The sequence below is a fragment of the Bubalus kerabau genome, chromosome 12 (assembly GCF_029407905.1).
Source record: "Bubalus kerabau isolate K-KA32 ecotype Philippines breed swamp buffalo chromosome 12, PCC_UOA_SB_1v2, whole genome shotgun sequence".
Taxonomy (NCBI): Eukaryota; Metazoa; Chordata; class Mammalia; order Artiodactyla; family Bovidae; genus Bubalus; species Bubalus kerabau.
In genome coordinates, this window is record NC_073635.1 from 70,057,045 (window position 1) to 70,077,679 (window position 20,635).

The window sequence follows — 20,635 nt, forward strand, 5'->3', positions numbered from 1 at the left end:
TGGAAAATTCTCTGATGCTGGAAAAGACTGAGGGCAGAAGGAGAAGAGGGCGTCAGAGGATGAGATGGCTGGATGGCATCACTGATGCAATGGACATGAACTTGGGCAAACTTCAGAAGATAGTGAGGGACAGGGAGGCCTGGTGTGCTTCAGTCTAAGGGGTCACAAAGAGTTAGACACGACTAGGTGACTGAACAACAAGGTTTAAAACAATATTCCTTTGGCGGATCTGTGTTCTTAATGCCAGTTAGCTGACTTCACAAAAAAACACAGCCCATGTTGCATAATCCTGGTATTTGGTAAGAAGTTCAAAAAAAAATTGCCCTAGAGATCTGAGGAATCTGAATAGACATCCTGAGCTGCTTCAATAGACCACCAATTGGAGTCACTAATCCAAATGAAATGTCATGTCCATAAAAACTTTTCATTTAGTCCTCAAGTCAAACAGAAAGATCAGTGATCAAGTGTGAATGTAAAGTAATGTCCTCACAATAAAATAGAGTCTGGAAGTTCCTTAAAACACTAAAGATAAAATTAGCATATAGTATAGAAATTCAACTTCCTGGGGATGCACTCAGAAGAACTAAAAGCACAGACTTGAGCAAATACTGGTACACCCATGTTCACAGCAGCATTATTCACAACAGCCAAAATGTAGGAACAGCCAAAATGTCCAATAACAGATGAAAGGATGCACAGAATGTTGTATAGACCTGCCATGGAATGTTTTCCAGCCTTTAAAAGGAATTGAATCCTGAGACCTGAGTCATCTAGAGTCATTAAATTCAGAGCAGTAGAATGGTGGTGAGGCGCTGGGGAGTCAGTGTTTAATGGGTACAGAGTTTCAGTCTGGGATGGCAAAAAAGTTCTGAAGATGAATAGCACCGATGGCCGCAACAACAACGTGAACGAACCTAATGTCACTCAACGCTGCACTTAAAAAGAGTTAAAAGGGGGGCTTCCCTGGTGGTGCAGTAGCTAAAACCATGCGCTCCCAATGCAGGGGGCCCGGGTTTGGGCCCTGGTTAGGAAACAGATCCCACATGCTGCAACTAAGACCTGGTGCACCCAAGAAAAGATATTAATTTTTAAAAAAGAAGTTAAAATGGTAAACTTGATGTTGTGTATATTTTACTACATTTTTTTTTAAAAACCAATGACCAAAAGTAATTTTACCAAAGCAGTCAAAAGGTAAATAAATAAGTCACCCGTATATATGATATATCCCAAAGGATCAAAGTTACAACTGTGACTTAGCAGCCACTTATAACACCCAAGCTGATTTCTTTCCAGGACCAGAGATCAGGAGGTGCGGCCTGAGCATGAACCACAATCTTTCCGAGGGGCCGTTCAGAGCTGTTCAGCAGCACCAGCTTTTGCCCTAATGAATCAGTCTGCCGGTAACCTGCATAGAAGTGTTGAATTTCTCCACCCCAGCAGGATCTTAGATGCAAGGCTGTGCAGGAGGAAAAAGTTCTTTCTCATGTTTCTGGAATTTCTGGTTATGTCTGTAGTTTACCCCAACAATACCTGACTTCATAAAGGGACAATTCTCTTAGCCTAATCAAGTCAGCAAATTAATGGCTTTGGGAGATGTTTACATTCATCCAAGCAAAAGTGCCAGGGCCAGATCAGATTTCCCAAAGGCAATGTTCCAAAGTGTTAGTGTGAAGAGGAAGAAAAACAGGTGGACCCTGGCTCACCTGTGCAGCAAAGAGAACGCTTTATTTCACTGAACCATCAGACCTAACAAAAGATTTTTACAACGTGGGTCTGGTGAAATTTCCTATTTATTTACGGGAGCTAAGCATGATCTGGAAAGACAAACATCTAGCTAAATTTGGGGAATCAGAGTGTCTATCTCCTAAATAGTAGACGGTATCATAGAATATCAAAGAACGTGATGAATGACAAGGAAGACCCCTGACCAGAGTGTAGGGGCACCATGGCCATTTCCACATCCCCCAGGAGGAAACTGGCTCAGATGCTGTAGCCAAACACAGACAGTGAGATGCCAGGCCCCCGGGGATGACACAGCCCTGAGATTAACAAGTCTCCGCTCAAGAGAAAATGAGGAGACAAGTCACATTTTGCCAACAAATGTACCCTCAGGAAGCAGAAGTCTAAATAAGTAGCAACTAGATGAAAGAAGTAATAATTTCAATTTAAACTGTTTGGCTTTAGACTTCAATGACAATTTTAATTGTTTTGTAATAGAAATTGTATATATTTAAGGTGTACAATGTGATGCTCCGATACAATGGCAAAAATTACTATAGTACAGCCATTTAACACATTGACAATGTTGTTGTCCTTTTTGTGTGTGTCTGCTATCTCAGTAAATTTCAAATTATCTAATACAGTCAAATGAAAATTCTTTAAAAATAAACAGGGCAGAGATACCCAGGATCAAGTTTATAAAGGGCACTTCAGCTCCTGACAGTGGCAATTTCTCTGTAAATCCACCTGAAATCCTCACTCCCTTTACACTTGTTAAGACCAGGGTAACCTATGGAATAATTTTATGGGTATTTCTCAGCACAAAAGCACTAAAATCAACAAACCAGGTCATACCAAACTGCTATAATGCTTACTAAAGAAAACAAGGAAATCTATTATGAAAAAAACTAAATGAATGGCAACCAACAAATTCTCTCCAAAATTACTAAAAACAATGAAAAATTTCAAGTTTTATCCAAACATCTCTTGTCTTTACTACTGTTATTAACAATCACAACTATATAACACAATGAGTGAGTCTATATGTGGCATGGATTCCATTTAAATTTTTTTAGCAAACATAATTATAATGAATATGATTAGATGCAATGTTTGAAAAAAAATAAGCATTCCCTTTCTCAAATACATTCCTTTCTCTTAGATTTAATTTTATAGATCCAATTACAGAAGCTTTCTAGTAAATACAACTTTGTGTAAATAAAGGTTTTCATGAACAACAACAAAATTTCCATTAATACCACTATGCGATTTCAGCATGAAAACATTAAAAATCAACTTCGTATCTCTGATGCTTATAGACTTCTTTATAAATTTACTGAATATTATACAAGAGCCTGTGAATAAACATTATCAAAAGCTGTCCTGACCTGATCTCAATACAAATCTCTTCATTATGTTTTCATAACATTTTCTTAACCAACAAGATGGGCTGGATGCAAAGAGCAAACTTCCATAGCATGGTGTAAATGAGCATAATCATTAAAAGAAAATGTTCTTCTTGGGTACAATGTGTCTTACTTTTTTACTGAAGTATACTTGATGTGCAATGTTACATATTACACGTGCACAATAGTGATTCATGATTTTCACTAGTTATAAAATTTGTAATTGACAGAGAACTTTCCCAAAATGCTTCTGGTACTTCACGAGAGGTACACACTTGACACTTACCTTTCGGTAAATCATGTGGCACATGGCTACTCTCAGCCTCATCCCCGCACACTGGACGTGGTAGAAATACAAGTGGTGTAGAATGGCCAAGACAAGTGTGCAGGCGCTCAGCACCCCGGCATAGCCGTGGGCTTCATACAAAGCAGCAGAATCAGAGGGATCGTAGTTTTCAAAATAACCAATAATTTTCCCCAAAATTATGGGCTGAACTACTCTGGTACTTTCCTAAAAACAAATTTTAAAAAATCTTCATTAGACATACAAGCCAAATCAGGTTTTCTTTTAGGCTTTGGTTTGTTGGTGTGTTATTCCCCCCCCCCCCTTCAACAGAGTAAACACTTTATTCAGCCCTCAAACCTTAAATCATAAAATCTAGTTGGATGATTGAACCTAATTGGATTCGTGGGTGCTAAGTCACTTCAGTCATGTCCGACTCTTTGCGACCCCATGTACTGTAGCCCGGCAGGCTCCTCTGTGCATGGGATTCTCCAGGCTATGGGTTGCTATGCCCTTTTCCAGGGGATTTTCCCTACCCAGGGATTGAACCCAGGTCTCTTAGGTCTCCTGCATTGGCAGGCAGGTTCTTCACCACTAGCACCGCCTGGGAAGCCCCAAACCAGGTTTTCTTAACACATGCTTTACTTTTATTATTACTTGTTAAAAAAGGCATCTTGACAAAATGCAACATTCCTAGTTAATCTAAAGAAAAAATCCACAGGTACACTATCTTCTATAAGACAAGCAGACAACAGTTTTAACCTAAGCAAAAATGTGATAAAAACAATAAAGCCTTAGTGCACTGTGGTTAGTACATTGTGGATGCTCAATAAATACTACAACCAGTGCTTTAGAACACATTTGGCAAAATACCAAGTGACTCTTGGCTTCAGATGAGCATAAGAAAGGTAAGAAATTTGTTTCCATATGAACAAGCCCTTTTGGCAGCCTGCTCCTGATCCCCTGTATTCTCAGTGTCCCAGCCCAACAGAAATTCAAGGTCATTCACATACAGGAGGACCACTATTGCCAGCTCTGTCAGCTTTAAGAGCCTTTATGGAGGGGAAGCTGAAGACGACGGCACAGGAGTAAGACAGGGAGATTGTCAGCCTCCCCACAAATACATCAAAAACTCATCAAGAGGGACTACCCTGGTGGTCCAGTGGCTAAGACCCCATGTTCCCAATGCAGGGGGCTCAGGTTCAATGCCTGGTCAAAGAAAAAGATCCCACATGTAACAACTAAGAGTTTGAACAACTAAAGATCCTATATACCACAACTGAGACCTGCTGCAGAAGCCAAATAAATAAATATTTAAAAAAAAAAAAAAAAACACCCAATCAGGAGCCTTTATAAACTGAGACATTGGCACAAACATAAGATACCCTCTTTCCAACCCTGAACTCTACACATACAGGGATCAAGAGAATGGAGTCCAGCTTCTGCTGGAGTTTCTCGAAGAAATCAGGCTTGGGAGATTCCCAGGATCCCAGGCCCAGGGTACACTGTATCACTGTCTCTCCACCCCAGAAGGTGCGATATTCCTTGGAGCCAAAAATTAAATACAGCAGAAGCCAAGCTAAAAAAATGATGTCATCCATGGTTCTTCATCTGCCAAACACTACAGGTACTGGTTTAGAATACATATTACCAATCTTCTTTTCCCCAAGGCAAAAATTACAATTCTAAACCAATGAGTTGGGAAGCACTGGGACTTATATCTTAAGTATGGCATGGGGAAAACAATTTTCTTTCCCAAAACTAACGTCAAAAAAACTGCAACACTTGCCCACTCTGCCAAACGGACACTCCATCCCACAACCTACTTCTGCCCGCTTGTCGCCCCTTGAAGGTCCCCTTCTCTCTCACCAAGGAAAACCAAACACTCATGGAATCCAAGTCACCAAAAGTTAACACCTCGGCCCTCGACATCATTTCCTCCAGAATTCTCAAAGGACAAAATGCCAGAAAGTTTGGAGATTGTTCCAGAATTCGGTTTTTCCTTTTAAGCAATCCCTCCTTAATAATACAGACAGGGTAAATAATTGATGGGTTTGCTTTTGATAGCTCTGTCTGTCCAAAGCCGAAGAAGCCACATGCAGGACAAAGGGAAGGAGAATCAAAAACTTCAATCAGCAAACAAAACTAACACATATTTTCTGCTCAGTCAACTGATGCCTGATCAGATTATTCACAGAAAGCTGTCTCTGTCCTTCACAGGAATGCAACACGGAAGCCCAACACTCATGTCTTGCTCTGCACACACAAACCCACACATTCACTGATGGCCTTGCCTTCCACAAGGTCATGGAAGGTTTCATCTAGTAGGGAAAAGAAGGTGAACACTGTTAAGCTGAATATTTATGAGTAAAATGATCATATGAGAGTAAGATTTCCCAAGAACACAAAGGCCCGTTGTTACATTTCCAGCAAGCCCCATGATTCATCCCAAGGGGCATGAAGAGCTTATTTAAAAAGCCCCTCATATCGTATACTGCAAAACACACTATTTATAGACTTTACTGAGATAGAAGTCTGAAGAAGGCTTACACAGAGAAGCAAGAATGTCAAACTGTACACAAAGGCAGTCCCAGCCCAGGTGTGACCCACAGCAGTCCAGAGCTGCGGCCTACAGACCTGGGGCTCTGCACCAGAAGCCCAGTGGTAACAGCCGCCATCCCAAACTTTCCTAAAACTTACAATTATCTCTGGAATCACTGTTGTCTGTGACTCAGCTCTCCACTTGGGCCTAACATTGAAAACCCACCAAAGAGAATACCAACAGAAGTAACAAATTCAGCAAAAATGAGTTTTTGTAAAATAAGGATCACTACTGCCTTAGCATCTTTATTTTTTTCACTGAGGCCAACTTGAATAACCCAGTTGATCAAACAGTCTCATTAAGGAGTATATCTGTTCCATGACCCAAAGCGTCCACACTTCTGTCTGTTCTTGACCCTAACCCTCAACTGAGTGAGAAATAAAACAACTGAGAAAACATTCAGTATCAAAGTTGAAAGTAGCCAAAGGAAAACTATCTAGATAAACAGGAACAAGGTCAAAATTACTCCTATAATCCCTTCATATTTGACACCCAAACTACAACTCCACAAACCAACTGAGAAGATAAGTTTTTATTCCTTCACAAGAATTCTTCACAACTGCAAAGCCAAAAAGGATTTTTACAAGATCCCAATATAATACCACAACACCCCATGGTTCGAGGTTTGAGTCTCTGAGGCAGACATTGCTTGGTGGAGTCCTTGGTATTCAGCCTCCAGAGAGCACCTCCTATGTGACACTATCTCTTGTTTTTAGGGGAACTTCTAACACAGCTTAATGCTAGAAACTCCCCAGTGGGTACAGTTCCTCATCTATGATTCCACATGTGTTGCTTTAAACATTTCTTGCCCAACTCTGTTATCTCTGATTCATGAGAAAAAAAAGAAAACACAGGAACTAGAAACCATCTAACACAGAAGGAAGTGGGTGAGCTTATGGGAAAGTGAACAGGCAGCTTAACTTTAGAAACTGGAGAAGAGATGACAATGCTGGACTTGAGAAAGATCCAGAGCTAAGAGGGAAAGCAGTGAATTTGGGGAAATTAAACCATCAGTCTTCCAGTCCATCAGTTTTCACTCCTCTGTTACACAGTGGACTTCATCCTGAGTGCATCACCTGAGAGGAGCTCAGAGCTATGCCTGTAGCCCAGCCCCCAGGAACTGGTTTGAGTGAGTGAGTGAAAGTTGCTCAGTTGTGTCCACCTCTTTTCGACCCCATGGACTATAGAGTCCATGGAATTCTTCAGGCCAGAACACTGGACTGGGATAGCTGTTCCCTTCTCCAGGGGATCTTCCCAACCTAGGGATCAATCCCAGGTCTCCCGCATTGCAGGCAGATTCTTTATCAGCTGAGTCACAAGCCAGAATACTGGAGTGGGTACCTAATCCCTTCTCCAGCAGATTTTCCCAACCCAGGAATTGAACCGGGGTCTCCTGAATTGCAGGCTGATTCTTTACCAATTGAGCTTTCAGGGAAGCCCCCCAAAACTCACAACAAATTAGGAATGGAGATTCAAGTCCTCTCTCCCTGGAAGATTCTGGATGCAGAAACTAACCCCACATAAGCATCTGCAATCCTCCTGTCCTACACTGTCAAGGCAGCTGAGCCTGGGGGGATAACAGACCTATTGTGAATGATTTACAAGAACCACAAAGGGTTTTAATCAGAATTCCTTGAGATCTATCATACTTCCAAGAAAAACCCATATGAACCCAAGTCCTGACATTCCAGCTAAAGGGTGGGGCGCAGGAGGGGGGGCTCATGAGAGGTTAATAGGCAACCCAGAATAAACAAAGCAGAAAGATAGAGTTGGATTCATTATGCAAATCCATTCTCCACTGACAAAATGCTTTTGTGTTTCAGGGCCAATATTCTCTTTCAGGTACAGAGCAGAAGAAGCCCTTATAAATGGAGATTTCCTTCCTGTGTCTACTTCTCAAAAAACAGTCAGCTCAAAATACTCTTTACTCTGAAAAGGCAGATTCTAGGGTAATGCATTCTGCGACCTTGTTCTATTCTTCTATTTTTTGAAATGTTCCTTAAAATCTCCAGGGAAAAAGAAAACCCCCACACTGCAGGAAGCAGCAGAAAAAGGAGTACAAAGCTGTTGTCAGAAAAAAGTCTTGGCTCTGTGATCTAGTGGCTCAATCGGTAAAGAATCCACCTGTCATGCAGGAGACCTGGGTTCAATCCTCTGGAGAAGGAAATGGCAATCCCTCCAGTCTTGCCTGGGAAATCCCATTGACAGAGGAGCCTAGTGGGCTACAGTCTATGCGGTTGCACGAGTACAACACGACTTCGCAACTAAACCTGTGACTCTTCAGTGGAGGCTGTGGAAGGAGAGGAAATCTCAGGACAGAACACAAAGAACACTGCTCTAGGAATCAAAACACTGTGCTTCAGAAACCAGGTCGGCCACCTGCGAATCACATGACCCCAGGCCCCTCTTGGGCCCTCCTGTACCCCCAGGTCCTCATCGATGGAAATACCTGCCTTGCCTCCCTTGCCTCCCTCGGACAACAGCTCAGAGTGCTCTGAAACTATCATCAAAACAAATGTAAACTAAGATCACTTTACTATACATAACTTCCAGGAAGAGACCTATTATATTCTTAATGGCAGAGGATGGTTTCGCAAACACCTTGAACAACTTGTCACTGCTTACAGGCGATCATAGCAGAACAAGAACTCTTGAGAAAAGTCATTCATAAAAGCTCACTCTTATTGACAGTAATGAAAAGTATCAGTTCTAGCCAGATTTTTGAAATCTGATCCATTATAAATGCAGTCTTGTAAAAATGAGTTACCTACTTCCTGACTTCAAAAAGAAAACAGATTGAAGGGATGCGTAGAATAGGTGATGGAGATTAAAAGGTACAGTCTTACAGGTGTAAAATAAAAAAAGCAAGACAAAGTAATGTACAGCATAGGAAATACAGTCAATAATATTGGAAGAGCTCTGTATGGTGATAGAGGGTAACTAGACTTAATAGGGTGAGCATTCTGTAATGTACAGAAATGTTTAATCACTATGTTATATATGTGAAACTAATATAATATTGTAAGTCTACCATTCTGAAATTGAAAAAAAATTGTTATAATAAAAATTAACATATGTTTTTAAAAACAAAAACGATTGAAAAGCATTCCCCTCATTTAGGCCTCAAGGTCATCACTGTGGATATTAACACCACCTAATGGCTAGTGCTATGCTCTTAAGAGGGGCTTCCCTGATAGCTCAGTTGGTAAAGAATTTGCATGCAATGCAGGAGACCCTGGTTCAACTTCTGGGTTGGGAAGATCCGCTGGAGAAGGGATAGGCTACCCACTCCAGTATTAATGGGCTCCCCCTGAGGCTAAGCTGGTAAAGAATCCACCTGCAGTGTGGGAGACCTGCGTTTGATCCCTAGGTTGGGAAGATCCCCTGGAGAATGGAAAGGCTATCCACTCCAGTATTCTGGCCTGGAGAATTCCATGGACTGTATAGTCCATGGGGTCGCAGAGTTGGACACGACTGTGCAACTTTCATGATGCTCTTAAGAACCTGCAGGCGCACACAGCAAGTCTTCTCTGCAGGTTCCTGTCTTGCTTTGCTCAATGCTCCCTCCTCCTCTCTCTTGCGGTGTAGTCCTCAGGGGTTACTCCAGCCCCACAGTTTCTTTGCTACCAGCAGCCACTCCTCAGCCTCCTGGGTAGAGCAGAAGTGAGGGACACATGGAAGGAGGGTTGGGAAATAAATGCAAAGACCACTCAGCTCTTGGGAAACCAGGCCTGAGTTGAGGCACAAAGCCCACTGTGGGACGCAGAAGATTCTGTTTACTTCCTGCCCATCAGCTGAGCTCCAAAGTGAAAACGTACACAAATATGTGCGTGTTCCTACAGATTCTACCTAAAACAGAGACAACCAGCAAAAACGGCCTTGAACAAAGACCAAGTGATAGGACAAGGCCAGGCCATTTCTAAGGTTCCCAGAAAGAGTACATAAACCCTGGCCACTCCTCCCCTCTCAGGGGAAGGGACTGCGTTAAGCCACTCTGGCTCTCTGAGGTCACCTCACTTACACACCAGCAGTGGAGACCTCACCTGTCAGAGCGAAGCCCTGATGACCTGGGGAGGTGGTCTCTGTGTCTCTGGTCCAGGCAGAGGTTTCAGACTCCTCCTCTCCACCCTGAAGGCCCTGGGCAGGCAGAGACCTGTCCTCCCCACCCGCGGTCCCCATGAAGGCACACACAGAGGCCAGGCGTGCTGGGAACTCATTGGCTGTTCTGTTCTGTTCTAATTAGCATCAGCCTGCAAGAGCTCCTCAAACCCTTAAAGTCACTCCTAATACTCATAGGAGAGAGGTTTTCATGGTTTTGAAATCCTAACCTTAAATGCCTCGCCCTGGACTGGCATCACCCTGCCTCTTCCCACTGGTGTTGCTGCCGGTAGTTTAAGGGAAGGCCCTGCCTGTGTTGTGGCTGATCAGAGCACACTGCGTGGGAATCATGGATGATCCATGCAGCATTCTGTGCACCAGATGAACCAAAAGAGGGCTGCAGGTCACACAGAAAACATGTTTGCATTTTAGAAAATCCTGGGCTGAGTTTAGATCTTCCAGTATCTAACATAGATCAGCAAGCAGCACAGATAGAAGATCAAAAACCGGAAAGCTGCTTCATAAAATCAATTATTTAACTAACGTTCATTGCACTTTTCTCAGTAGCTTTAATCACTGAAAACCCAAAAGAGTACCTGAAAATGAGTTCTAAAATCAGATCCTTACTAGCTTCGTCATAAGAAATGATTTCTAATTTCTCCAAAACAGCAGTGTGTCAAAAGGCAAGTCAAGGAAAAGAGGAGTGTTTGTGCTGGATTTCAAACTTTTGACTGGCAACAACAACGACAAAAAAAATTTCAAGGTTTACTTCTCCTTGAGCTTCAGTGGCCCTGAAGTCCCTGAATTCCAATGCATCAGAACTAAGAGTTTACCAGTTCTACCAGTGTCCCAAGGACACAAATTTCGAGTTAGCACTGCATGCCAGTCACCTAGGAATATAGGAACAGTCACCAAGGGAATACAGGCCACTGTCTAGTTTTATGCTTTAAACCACCAAGGTCACAACACAGCAAGATCAAGAAACCTCCCTCCTGGGAGGAAGCCCAGTTTCACCTGGTTAATTTGCTACCCTCCCAGGGATTGTCTGGTTCCCACCCTAAGACCTCAGGCCTGGAACACACCCTGCATGTGGGAAAGTGTATTCAGACACCAGAAGAGGAAAACTGCTCCACACTCTGGTAACTGACCTGGGGTTCTCACTCACTGAACAGATGCATTCCCAGATTCACTGGGATGTCAGCTTTTAGCAAGCAACTTGGCACATGTACTAAAAAAACAACAAAGAGGATTCCACCTCTGTGCAGATTATCAATGTCCTAACACAGCCACTATGACCTACCGCCTTTTCCCCAGTCCATCTCAAGGAGCCGATCTGGAATGGTTTCATAACAGAGTAGATGGATGTTTAGAACTTAAAGTCATCAGAATAGTCACAAGCTCATTCACTTGTAGCAAAGGCCAACCCACCTTTGGTCATCAAGAATTAAACCTCCCAGGACCACTCAGTCACCTGGGAGCTGACAGATTCTCTGTCTCTCCAGTTGTGTGGGGTGGACTTTACCTGCCCAGTTGCCCACTGCCCGCAGTGACCTTCAGTCCAGCACAGCCTTTAAACAAGAGCCACGCTGCCCACCTGCCACCTGGCCCACCCACCTCACCCCAACACGATGGACGGAGGACAACTCACACCTTCTCCACCTAAAACACCCCTTTCACAGCAGCTGTATCTTCCATCCCTCCTGCCTTCACACACTCACAGGCCGCCCGTGTCCCTAAGGCAGCGCTAAGGGGCCACAGAGAGCACAAGCCACCCAGGGGGCCTGCAGCAGACCCCAGCAGGCTCAGCCAGAACAGGGGGCTGATGGCACTGTGTCCCCAGGTGAACTGTTCTCTGGGGGATCTTGACCCAGGATCTTCAGGGTCATGGAAGTCACTGACCTAATGGCTTTCTACTCTGGTTTGCCCTGCACATCCCTTCCTCTACCCTCTGCCAATGCCAGGCTACCAGGATCCCCCTTCACCCACCAGACCAGCCCCACAGTCAGGGATAGAAAAGAGCATGGAGGGTGCACAGAATTCATGGTGAAGCTGGAGCTCCTCCCCACAGCAGGGATCTGACCTGGGTGACCGGGCCCATGGGGAGGGGGCACCCTCCTGGGGAAAAGTGTGCTCTTGGAAGTTCTAGCAGCTCCTGCCCAGATGCAGGGCCCTGGGTTCTGTTCCACAGGAAGAGGAGAGGCGACGATCCCTTCTTAGGAAACCATTTATCATATGTAACCTGGGCAAGTTAACAATCATTTGCTGAGTGCCTGTAAAATGTCTTCTAGGCTCAAGGCTTCCCAAGTGGCTCAGTGGTAAAGAATCTGCCTGTAATGCAAGAGATGTGGGTTCGACTCCTGGGTCAGGAAGATCCCCTGGAGAAGGAAATGGCAACTCACTCTAGTATTCTTGCCTGGAGAATTCCATGGACACAGGAGCCTGGTGGGCTACTAGGCCAAAGTTTCCCAAAGAGTCAGACATGACTCAGCAACTGAGCACACACGCATGCATTCTGGGCTCGGATCCAAGTTTACTTCCTCAAAACCACAGGGTACACATTCTTTGAGGTTGTAGGATCTTCTTTTGATCAAGGACCACTCTTAGCATTCATACTGAACACTAAGAACACTCTAACATGGCATAAAATTCTCCTTTTCAGTGTCATCCTTCCATAACACTGTTTTAATCAGTTAAAAGGAAAATAATAATCCCCAGAGGTCCAATACTTTAAGCATCTGTCTATTCTAAAGATACATCAACCACTGAGCTACATCACAGACAAGTTTTCATAGACACATCGTATCCTCTGACCTCTCCCCCCACAGGTCTCATCCATCTCAGTCCCGAACCACATACACTGAAAAGCAATGCACTGTATGTAAAAGCTTTTACCTCAATTAATGTAAAAATTCCCAAAACTACATAGGATTTCCAGTAACACTTTATGATTGCTTTTGTTAAAGAAGGCTCCCGTGCATCTTTCTCGGCTCTCAAAACCTCTTGATCCCAGTACCTGCGATGAGAAACAAAATGCAATAAACAACAGGTGTCCACCACAGGGAACGCAGGCGAGGGGCGGGGTGGGAGGTAAGCCTTTACCACAGGGCGCTCTGTGGCTGCCCCACAGGTGCGGGCAAGCTGCTCACAGGGCTCCTGAAAGATGAGCGGTGCAGACTGAAGCACCAGAAAAACACATCTTGAGGGGAGAGCCCCAGTCTTGGGAAACAAGTTCCTGCCAAGTTTTGCTGGATTCTCAGCACCATGAGCAGCTCAGAGGGCAGACTCCCTCCTCAGGGACCCCACCTCCAGGGACAGAGATCGGCCTGCAGGGCCATGACTGCGGGCTCCCTCCACGTCCACAAACGCACAGGGGTCAGCCCTCCAAAGTGGGCTGAGCCCAGGGTCAGCCTGAGGGGGTGAGTATGCAGGGTCAGGAGAGGAGGCTCAGAAGAACCCAGAGGAAAGCAAACTGAATCCCCCCCACCCCACACCTTCAGCCACACGTGAAAATTCTCACTCTCCCTCCCCTTCTCTCTGCTGTCTGTGCTCACCCTTGCAGCTCTTCTCCAAGGTGCTGGGAGCGATCTTCTGGAAGCACTGAGTACATGTCATCTTCTTCTAATCTCCGTTTGTGACCAATTTTAAACAAGGGGTTTAGCCACCTGTGAAAAATTAAGAGAAACGGAGAATGACATATATCCAAACTACACATCTTTGCCTAATCAGAATCTGACTCTGACAGGCTTTGTTGTTTGTTTGTTTTTAAAAAGAGGTCTACAGAAATAGGTTCCCAGGTGGCTCAGAATCCACCTGCAATGCGGAAGACTGAGGTTTGATTCATAGGTCGGGAAGATCCCCTGGAGAAGGGAATCCTGACAGAATACCCACTCCAGTATTCTTGCCTGGAGAATTCCATGGACAGGGGAGTCTGATGGGCTACAGTCCATGGTGGGGTCACAAAAAGTTGAACACAACTGAGAGACTAACACTTTCACTTTCAGTTTTAAATATACAGAAATATGGGAAAAAACACAGACACATAGTCCCTAACGCTACATGGTGAGAGACCCTCAAAGCAATGACACACTGGTACCAAAGATCATTCAAGCCCCCAGATCTTGGTGTTTTGGTTTTTTAACATACATTATTACAATTTGTTCTTTTCTGATAAGAACTTCTAAGGACAACTCTCAGCAACTTTCAAATATATGACACATTATTAGCAACAATAGTCACCATGCTGAATGTCTCCATGACTTATTTATACCTGAAGTTTGTGCCTCTTGGCCCCCTTCACCCAGACCTTTGCTTTTTAATATTCTTTCTAAGAGGAGCCAGGGTTCCCTGAAGCAATGGCTGATTCCAATGTTGCTGCAATATGTACTGTAAGTCGCTCAGTCATGTCTGAATCTTTGTGACCCCATAGACTGTAGTCCACCAGGCTTCTTTGTCCATGGGATTCTCCAGGGAGAATACTGGAGTGGGTTGCCATTCCCTTCTCCAGGGAATCTTCCCATCCCCGAGATCAAACCTGAGTCTCTTGCATTGGCAGGTGGATTCTTTACCACTGAGCCACCAGGAAAGTACTAAAATATTAGCAGCTGACGATATGTATTAGCAGCTGATAATTAGATTTTTTTGGTCATAATGCATGCGCTTGACATTATGCTTTGGAGACACCCACTTTGGAGACTTCAACTGGAATAAACACAGGCCACCTACACAACTAGATAAGGAGCCAGGCCACTCCACTCCTGAAATTCCCTTTTTCAGAAAGCTCTGATTGACCTGCTAACAGACCATCTTATTTCTGATAACAGACTGCTTATTTCTCCGTTCCTATACTTTAATTCTCACTCATGTCTTTAATTACCAACAGATACTGACTGGAAACCCTAGGTACCCAGCCATTGACCCCAATAAGGCAGAAGCGCAGGTCCAGGTTCGCTCATGATCCATCTTGCTCTCTCCCTAGGACCTTGCTGTGTGGCCCCAGGCATGCCTTGTACCCTCCAGGACATGTGCATAATAAACTTTGCCATTTCAAAATTCCCTGATGGTCATAGTCAAGAACCACAAGGACAAGTCCAGCCACAGCATGTGCTCCAATGGGGAAAATGTGGGGGCTGCTGTAACGAGAATGGGCCCAGGTGAGCAGAGCCCCAGGCATTCCCAGCAACAGCATCACTATTGATAGGCTGAAACCAACAGGCATGGAAAGTGTAAGATAAGCCAGGGACAACTTGCCTTATAAAATAAACAGCTCAAGGAATCATAAAGATGTGTCCAGAGGACAAAGAAGCCAGCTTGAGGTACTCATGCTAGCCAAATCTGGGATACTGGGATATTAAGTAAGTGTCAATAACTGATAATCCATTAATAATGAAAAAAAATCCATGCCTCTTTACTGCTTCATAAATAGCAGAAGGGAAAGCCTGCATTCTAGAACAGAAACAAATACAGGGGGAACAATAGAGTCAGAAAATGATCAGTGGAAGTTAAAACTAGTGTGAAAGTTTAATGTGAATCATGATATTTACATAGTCTCAAATTATCCCTCTACAAATTACTTATTATTGATGGAAAAAACAGTAACTGTACAAAAGACTAAAAGACCTTATTCAAACCAATTATGAGTTATTTAAATGATAATGATTAATATGCAAAGACAGCCCAAAGATGAATACCATCTACTGATTTTGACAGGGTAAGGAAATTTCCAAAGCCAGATGATAATCACCCATGAAAGCAGAGACCACATTTCTCTATTTATTGCGTTATTCCTAGCATAATACATGGAGAAGGCAATGGCACCCCACTCCAGTACTCTTGCCTGGAAAATCCCATGGATGGAGGAGCCTGGTGGGCGGCAGTCCATGGGGTCGCTAAGAGTCAGACATGACTGAGCGACTTCACTTTCACTTTTCACTTTCATGCATTGGAGAAGGAAATGGCAACCCACTCCAGTGTTCTTGCCTGGAGAATCCCAGGGACGGGAGGCCTGGTGGGCTGCCATCTATGGGGTCGCACAGAGTTGGACACGACTGAAGCGACTTAGCAGCAGCAGCATAATACAGGTAAAAAGATGCTCAAGAATTCTTTGTTGAATAAATGAAATGTCTTTGAATTACCAAAGAAGCCATAAGAGAGACTGAGCTTCAGGTGCTGCTCACCCTGGCCTCCTGGCATCTCTAAAGAACCTCAGTCCAGGATTCCAGTCCCAGCAGTGGTCCTGAAGACCCCAGGTCTCAACTATGGCCTCCCTCCACTTCATCCCCTCCAGTTCAGCATCTCCATGACCCTTAATATCTCTAGGTCTCAATTTCCTTCCAAAACAAAAGTATAGATCTGTGAGCATCACCACTACACAAGTTTGAAACATGCTTGGCCCTTCATCCTACAGTCATTCCCTACACGGAGAAGGTGATGGCACCCCACTCCAGTACTCTTGCCTGGAAAATCCCATGGATGGAGGAGCCTAGTAGGCTGCAATCCATAGGGTCACAAAGAGTCAGACATGGCTGAGTGACTTCACTTTCACTTTTCACTTTCATGCCTTGGAGATGGAAATGGCAACCCACTCCAGTGTTCTTGCCTGGAGAATTCCAGTGATGGGGGAGCCTGGTGGGCTGCCATCTATGGGGTCCCACAGAGTCGGACACGACTGAAGTGACTTAGCAGCAGCAGCATTCCCTACAGAAAATGCTCAGGGAATTAGCACTGGGACATAACCCTGAAAGGCCCTTTTTAAAACTCTGCTTGCCCGGGGTAAGAGTCTCAATATCGCTTCATCAGGGAAATGCAAATGAAAACTACAATGAGATGCTATCTCACATATATTAGGATGGCTATTAGAAGAAGGAAAGGAGGGAAGGCAGGGAGGAGAGTGGAAGAAAATAATAAGTGTTGGGAAGGATGTGGAGAAAATGGAACCCTTGCACACTGCTAGTGGGAGTGTAAAGTAATGTGGTCACAAAGGACAAATACTGCGGGATTCCACTGACAGGAAGAACTTAAATTCAGGGAGAAACCAAGATGGCTGCCAGGGGCAGGATGGGAGTGGGTAGTTATTGTTTCATTACACATGAATGTAGGATGAAGAGAGTACTGGAAACTGACTGTACAACAATGTGAATGTATTTCACACTACTGAACCATATGCTTTAAAATGGTCAAGGTGGCAAAATTTTATGTTGCATGCCTTTATCACAATTTTTTTTAATGTAATGATACTGTGCCACGTTCTGGTTGCAGGAACTTCAACTAGCCATAGAACTTCTCGACATTGGCCTCCAGCAAATGGGGATAACACCTGGAGATAACAACACTCACCTGGGCTGCTGAGAGATCAACTGAAATGGTCAGTGATGCTCTGAACACAACCAAGTCTGGTCAGACAAAGAACAGCCATTGCCACGGCAACGCTCTTGAGTAATTCCCATGTAAACTCCAGCAAAAAAGAGATGACGGTGCTCAACTAGGCAGATTTATTTCCCTGCGGTTCTTGATTTAAGGACCCTCACCAAGCCCTTCACCATCTCATATCTCAGAAAGCCAAGCCGAGCCCTCAGGGTACCATCAAGGGGTGAAGGTTTTCACTCCCATCACATGACAAGAGGCTAAAGTATGTGTCCCTACCTGAACAAAAGAGCTAGACAGGGAGACCTGAGTCAATTCACACCCTGACTCCAATTTGTCACTGACAGCGTTTGCTCAACAATTCCATCTCTGCCAAGTAAGCCCTCCCTCCAACCCAGTTCCTCCAAGAGTGGTCCTCCCCACCAAGGATACCCGTTCCTCCCCTCCCACCAGTATCTCTACCCAGCAGCAGCATCTCCTCCTCACTGTCCCAGAGAGCACACCTCCTTCATGGCAATGACTACTCACACACTGCATGGACTCTCCATGAACCTCGCGTGCCACGGCACCTGGCACAGACAACACTGGAATCCATCCAGAATGACATCAGAACACCCACACTGCTGGTGAGCTATCTTCAAAACAGGTCATCACCCTGGCTTTCCCCAAGTGGCCCTCGGCCAAATCCAATTAGCCATACTTAACTGGCAATGCTCAAGCTAGAACCTTCTCTCCTTTCTTCTTTCAGTTCAGTTCAGTTCCTCAGTCGTGTCCCACTCTTTGTGACCCCATGGACCACAGCACGTCAGGCCTCCCTGTCCATCACCACCCCCGGAGTTTACTCAAACTCATGTCCATTGAGTCAGCGATGCCATCCAACCATCTCATCCTCTGTCATCCCCTTCTCCTCCCACCTTCAACCCTTACCAGCATCAGGGTCTTTTCAAATGTGTCAGCTCTTCACATAAGGTGACCAAGTATTGGAGTTTCAGCTTCAACATCAGTCCTTCCAATGAATATTCAGGACTGATTTCCTTTAGGATGGACTGGTTGGATCTCCTTGCAGTCCAAGGGACTCTCAAGAGTCTTCTCTCCAACATCCACGGTTCAAAATCATCAATTCTTCATCATTCAGCCTTCTTCACAGTCCAACTCTCACATCCATACATGACCACCGGAAAAACCATAGCCTTGACTAGACAGACCTTTGTTGGCAAAGTAATGTCTCTGCTTTTCAATATGCTATCTAGGTTGGTCATAACTTTTCTTCCAAGGAGTAAGCGTCTTTTAATTGCATGGCTGCAGTCACCATCTGTGGGGATTTTGGAGCCCCCCCCCTCCAAATAAACTCTGTCACTATTTCCACTGTTTCCCCATTTATTTGCCATGAAGTGACGGGACCAGATGCCATGATCGTAGTTTTCTGAATGTTGAGCTTTAAACCAACTTTTTCACTCTCCTCTTTCACTTTCATCAAGAGGTTCTTTAACTTTCTTCTTCTTTAACTTTCTTCATTTCCTAAAACTTGCTCAGAATCCATTTTCTCATCCTTGCGCTAAGCTAAGTGATAATACAGGCTGCGTACCCCTCCCTCCCCAAGGTTCTCCAGCTCCCTGCACACCCTCCGTCCTGGGGCACCAGGGTCCTCCCAGCTTGTGGGGCCAGCAAAACCTTCAGGCCTCACAGCTTCCAGGCCTTTTCTATTTCATCCCTGGCCTTCTTGATTCCCTTTTCTTGCCACTGGCTAATCCATGCCTTTCGCATCTTCATAGGGTCCTTTGTCTTATCACCACATACCTTCCCAACATTTTTTCCCACACTACAACCAACACTGAGAATCTACAACTATTGTACATGGGTAACTACCCTAATCCCCTTCTCAAAAAAAAAAATTATTTTGACACATTTGGACACAATTCAGTTAACAATGAGAATAAAACAAGGAATCACGAGTAAAATATTACTCACGCTGGTCACCTCCCAAGGTTTTGAAGGGATTAAAACAGTGCTTGTTGGAACTAACAAGTAAGGGACCTCACATCCAGCAGGTGATCAACCTTATCTACTTAGTGCAGCATGAAAGGCCACCACTAGATACAGGACTCCGTCATCACCAAAGTCCCCCTGAGCTCCTGAGTGCCTGGTGCTGACTCGCCTCTGAATATCAGGCTTTCAGGGCCTGTTCCAATCAAGCGCTTCCTTCCAAACTATTCAAGTTCTCCCCCTATGAGGAAAGACAGAGCTTTGGTTCCAAGTTCCAGGTATCCCCGCTGACAGGAGGGAGTATGACTACCTACCCAAGCAAGCCTTTGATGGCTCTTCATTGGGATTTGAGAAACCACAAAGCATAGGAAAGAAACTACCTTACTTAGGTCAAAGAACAATTCCAGAAGCTGAATTAAATATGTATGAACATGAAGTCACATTTTCTTAGTCAAAAGGACCCGCCTAACCCAAGGCTACAGAACTGAGGGTCATCTTGATGCTTTTCACAGATTGCTCAAAGTGAATCAGTCTGTGGGAAATAAACGTTGGTGCATTTAGCTTCATGTAGGCTCATAGAGCTCGCGAAGCTGCACCTCGGGCTTCATCAGTGCTCTGGGTCTGCCCATGCTATGGGCACATTTCCCCTGATATTTTCTATTCTATCCTACTTCATTACAAAATAAATGCCAGGTGGTATACCTATAATGACAGAAGCATTACTCACAGTATCCAAAAGGTGAAAGTGACCCAAGAGGACAATGATGAAAGAATGTACCAAAATGCGGTACACATTTTCTGGTACGTGACACACACGTACATTAGAGTACTGTTTTGTTGTTTAGTAGCCAAGTCGTATCTGACTTCTTTGCTACCTCCTGGACTGCAGCCTGCCAGGCTCCTCTGTCCATGGGATTTCCCATGCAAGAATACTGGAGTGGGTTGCCATTTCCTTCTCCAGGGGATCTTTCTGACCCAGGGATCGAACCCAGGTCGGTGGATTCTTTACCACTGAGCCACCAGGGAAGCCCACATTGGAATATTTCTAAGCCTTGAAAAAAGGAAATTCTGACACAGGTTACAACGCAGATGAAACTGGAGGATATTATGCTAAGTGAAATAAGCCATCACACTGAGAACACCGTATGATTCAACTTATATGCCATATCCAAAAGAATCAAAATG

General features: G+C 44.4%; 1 protein-coding gene across 7 annotated transcripts in view; it reads right to left on the bottom strand.

Annotated features, from left to right (window-relative positions):
* The window catches only part of LOC129624632 (ATP-binding cassette sub-family C member 4), a 187,117-nt gene that overhangs the window by 135,720 nt on the left and 30,762 nt on the right, over window positions 1-20,635 (bottom strand). For 6 of the 7 annotated variants that reach the window (XR_008701080.1, XM_055542782.1, XM_055542785.1 and 3 more), the window contains exons 2-4: window positions 13,660-13,770; window positions 13,001-13,121; window positions 3,412-3,636 (exon numbers count right to left, since the gene is read on the bottom strand). Coding sequence is in view for 6 of the 7 variants with exons in the window: in XM_055542782.1 (XP_055398757.1) it covers window positions 3,412-3,636; window positions 13,001-13,121; window positions 13,660-13,770 (457 nt within the window). In the remaining variant the exon portion in view is untranslated. The remainder of the gene's footprint in view (window positions 1-3,411; window positions 3,637-13,000; window positions 13,122-13,659; window positions 13,771-20,635) is intronic. The other variant, XM_055542787.1, reaches the window with a different exon arrangement.